Source organism: Oryzias melastigma, linkage group LG7, assembly GCF_002922805.2.
Source record: "Oryzias melastigma strain HK-1 linkage group LG7, ASM292280v2, whole genome shotgun sequence".
NCBI lineage: Eukaryota > Metazoa > Chordata > Actinopteri > Beloniformes > Adrianichthyidae > Oryzias > Oryzias melastigma.
This window is the reverse complement of record NC_050518.1, coordinates 15,450,827-15,454,079: the sequence shown is the minus strand read 5'-3', so window position 1 is coordinate 15,454,079 and position 3,253 is coordinate 15,450,827. Positions and strand designations below refer to the sequence as shown.

At 39.0% G+C, this 3,253-nt stretch overlaps 1 protein-coding gene across 3 annotated transcripts in view; it reads right to left on the bottom strand.

Annotated features, from left to right (window-relative positions):
* Window positions 1-3,253, bottom strand: part of si:ch73-217n20.1 (complement receptor type 1) — an 8,323-nt gene that overhangs the window by 3,289 nt on the left and 1,781 nt on the right. Inside the window, exons 4-11 of one of the 3 annotated variants that reach the window (XM_024292318.1) lie at window positions 2,492-2,522; window positions 2,344-2,417; window positions 2,042-2,266; window positions 1,760-1,957; window positions 1,326-1,422; window positions 1,178-1,251; window positions 915-1,091; window positions 432-614 (exon numbers count right to left, since the gene is read on the bottom strand). In XM_024292318.1, coding sequence (XP_024148086.1) covers window positions 432-614; window positions 915-1,091; window positions 1,178-1,251; window positions 1,326-1,422; window positions 1,760-1,957; window positions 2,042-2,266; window positions 2,344-2,417; window positions 2,492-2,522 — 1,059 coding nt within the window. Of the gene's footprint in view, window positions 1-431; window positions 615-914; window positions 1,092-1,177; window positions 1,252-1,325; window positions 1,423-1,759; window positions 1,958-2,041; window positions 2,267-2,343; window positions 2,418-2,491; window positions 2,592-3,253 lie in introns of all 3 variants that reach the window. The other 2 variants (XM_024292317.1, XM_024292319.2) reach the window with 2 other exon arrangements.

Below are 3,253 nucleotides of genomic sequence, written 5' to 3'. Positions count from 1 at the left end.
AATCCGACTTAATGCAAAAGAAAGCATTAATAAAAAGTTTCCCTAAAGAATTGCTTACCGTATGCATCAACAACATATTAGTTGTGTAAAGCCTTAATAATATCTGAAATAATCATTTACTATGATTGTTTGGAGTAGCCGGGTTAGCTCCGGTACCCCCGCGACCCAGAAAGGGACAAGACGATGAATGAATGATGAATGTTTGGAGTTAGGAAGCAAAAGGGAAGTACGGTTTTATTCAATTACTTCAGTCCGACCGAGCACTTCATATATGCTGTAAAACCTCATAAGCATAACCTAATTGTAGCTAATAGTACACTTAGTAATGCAGAAAAGTGACTTATTTAATAGTTAAATAATGGTTAATTATGCATTAACTAACGTTAATAAAGGGACCCTTATCATAAACCAGGATTAGGAAAGTAACTTACCAGGAATGCAGCGGGGAAGACTTGGGATCCACTGGCCTTCTCTGCTGCAACTTATGGAGGTGGGTCCTTGGATGGAGTAACCTCTGTCGCACTCGACGGATATCACGTCCATGGCGTTGAACTTTTCACGATGGCTCCCCATCCAGTAAGCATAGGGTATGTCGGGTGGTGTGCATGTAAATTCTGCAGGGAATAAAATGTTGTTTTCATAAAAAAATGTAAAAAAAAACTGCCAAAATACCGAATTTATTCAATTCACTTGTCATTGATTGCAAATTGATTAATATCAATTTGTTTTTCTTGATTTTACTTTGATTTAACAGAAAAAAGTTTAATTCTTAAAAAACAAATAAGAATGCATAGAAAATCTTTAAAGGGAGATCAAACTATTGCTATTTCTCAAAGTAAATATTGATTTGAACTATCGATTTTCGGATTTTTAAGCAGTGAAAATGTTACTTAGTGACAAATGGGTGCCAAGACCTTTGCATTGTGGAGGAAATGCACTCCATGTTCCATCAGAGGTACAATAGATCTGCCTGGGCCCGTCCAGCATTCCCGTCTGGCACCGATACTGAATCACGCTCCTGTACCTGTACGGTGGCTCCGTAGGGCCTTTCCTGATTGCATTTGTCTTTGTTGGCTCGTCGCATACGGCAACTGTAAAAAAAACACAAACAAAAAAAATGGCTTTTAACGTGGCAGGAGATGACTAGCATCCAGTAAACGATGCGTGTCAGCTTCACCTTCACAAACTGGAATCCGTCCATCCCAGCCCTGACTCAGGCAGTTTCTAGTGGCCCGTCCCACAAGTATATACCTGAAAGAACGCAAACATTCAAACTATTTCAACACAAATAGAGGTGTGTAAAAAAAAGTAACAAAAGATCTCACCCTTCATCACACTTAGCTGTAGCAGTGTCTCCAAACTTCACTCCAGTATAATCAAAATGGCCGTTTTCAATCTCTCCTGCATGCCCACAAAGCTTTCCTTCAAATGAAAAAAAAGATGTTTCCACGACGATGGCAAACTCATATTTATAGCTGGAAAACACACGGTAGATCTCCAGGACCAGGGATGGTTAATAAACGAGTGTTGGTGTTAAATATCTAGCAGTAAAATCTTTTAATCTCCTTAAAATATCTGAAGATTTAACCTAACAGAGAAGAATCCGAGACCTTGAGGCCAAATGTTTTTCTTATTTACTTTGTAACAACATTATCTTCCTTGTCCTTGCTCAGTGTCTATCTTATTCCAAAAGATTTGATTGCTGGGACAAACAAGAGGTACACAACAGATTGGGCTTGAAGAACTGAAAGGTTCTCACGTTCACATTCCAGCCTCAGTTTCGTCCATTCTCCGTTTTTACATTTGCGACCTCTGCTGCCAGCTTTTGGGGTGTATCCGACGTTGCACGAGTAGTAGACTTTGTTACCAGAGGAAAACGACGTCTTCATGGCATACTTATCGACGAGATAAGCATTGGAGCCGATGGGGGGCGGCAGCGGCGCTCCACAATCACCATCTGCACGGATTTCAGAGACGAAGGCGCCGGTTTGGAGATATTTGAGACGAACTCGGTGCATGTGTGAGGTTTCGGTGGACTCACTTGTTTGTTTCGTCTGCGGTTGGGTCCTCTCCACTTTCTGGACACACCGCGGAGGTTTGGGCTGCCATTGGCCGTTAGTGGCACATGTGATCTCATTGGATCCTTCCAGCTGAAATCCTCGATTACAAGAGAAGCTGATTCTGTCTCCCACCTGGTAGACAGACGCTGCGTCAGCTCTCTGTGTTGAGTTCGCCACAACTGGAGCCGAGCAGGTCGCTTCTCCCTCTGATGAGAAAAATCACCATCTATCTAATGAATGCTGTTGGTGACAGAGGCAAAAATGCTTTTTTTTTACTGCATACCTTCACACGATGGAAATTTACCGACCCATCCCGACTCTGTGCACAACAGGAAGTCCGAACCCTTCAGGGTGTACCTGTTGTCATGGAGATACAGTCAAATACACACTCAGTAACTCTCTGGACTGTGATAGGGCGAGGAAAAACGTACCCTTTTTTGCATTTAGCATAAGCTTTTTCACCAAGGTAGGAATTTCCTTCATAAATGAGCTCGCCGTTTTGCAGATCTCCAGCATAGCTGCACGATTTCTCTGATACGGGGAGAAAACGAGAAGGTAAAAGGTCGCAGAAAAATCAAGTTTATCTGTTTTTGAGCTCAAAATCATAAAAAAGGAAACAATTTTTTAATGGTAAGAAAGTATAGAACAAGTTAGCTTTTGGGAAAAATGAATAAACAAGAACAGTAAGTAACAAATTATAAGGAAATCTGTCTTTAAATCTAAAGAGGTCATGTGACTTCTCTTGGACTAAGAATCCATAAATATATGTCATTGACAAAAATAAAAAAAATCATGAATAATGATTTAAGAGTGTTTTACATGATTGCAAGCACACCAGATCACGATGTAAAATATATAAATGAGCTTTTTGTAATTTTATATGGTAGGAAATTATAAATAAAGTTGGATTTCTAGTTTTTTTCAAGCAATCAAAACAAAAATAAAACAAATAAAGACAAACAACAGAAATATACAGTACAATTATACAAAAATATGTCTAACTTAAGTTAATTAGTTGTGAATTGGTTAGAAAATAAACGCATGCATCCACATATTCATTATTATTATTATTCAATTATAATAAATAAGTTTGTCAAAAGGACTTTGATTAATTGTTTGAAAGGGGGAGAAGAAAGCCAATTTGCATAGTCCCACCCCTGTTATGCTTCATTTAACGTTTTATTTTTGCTTAA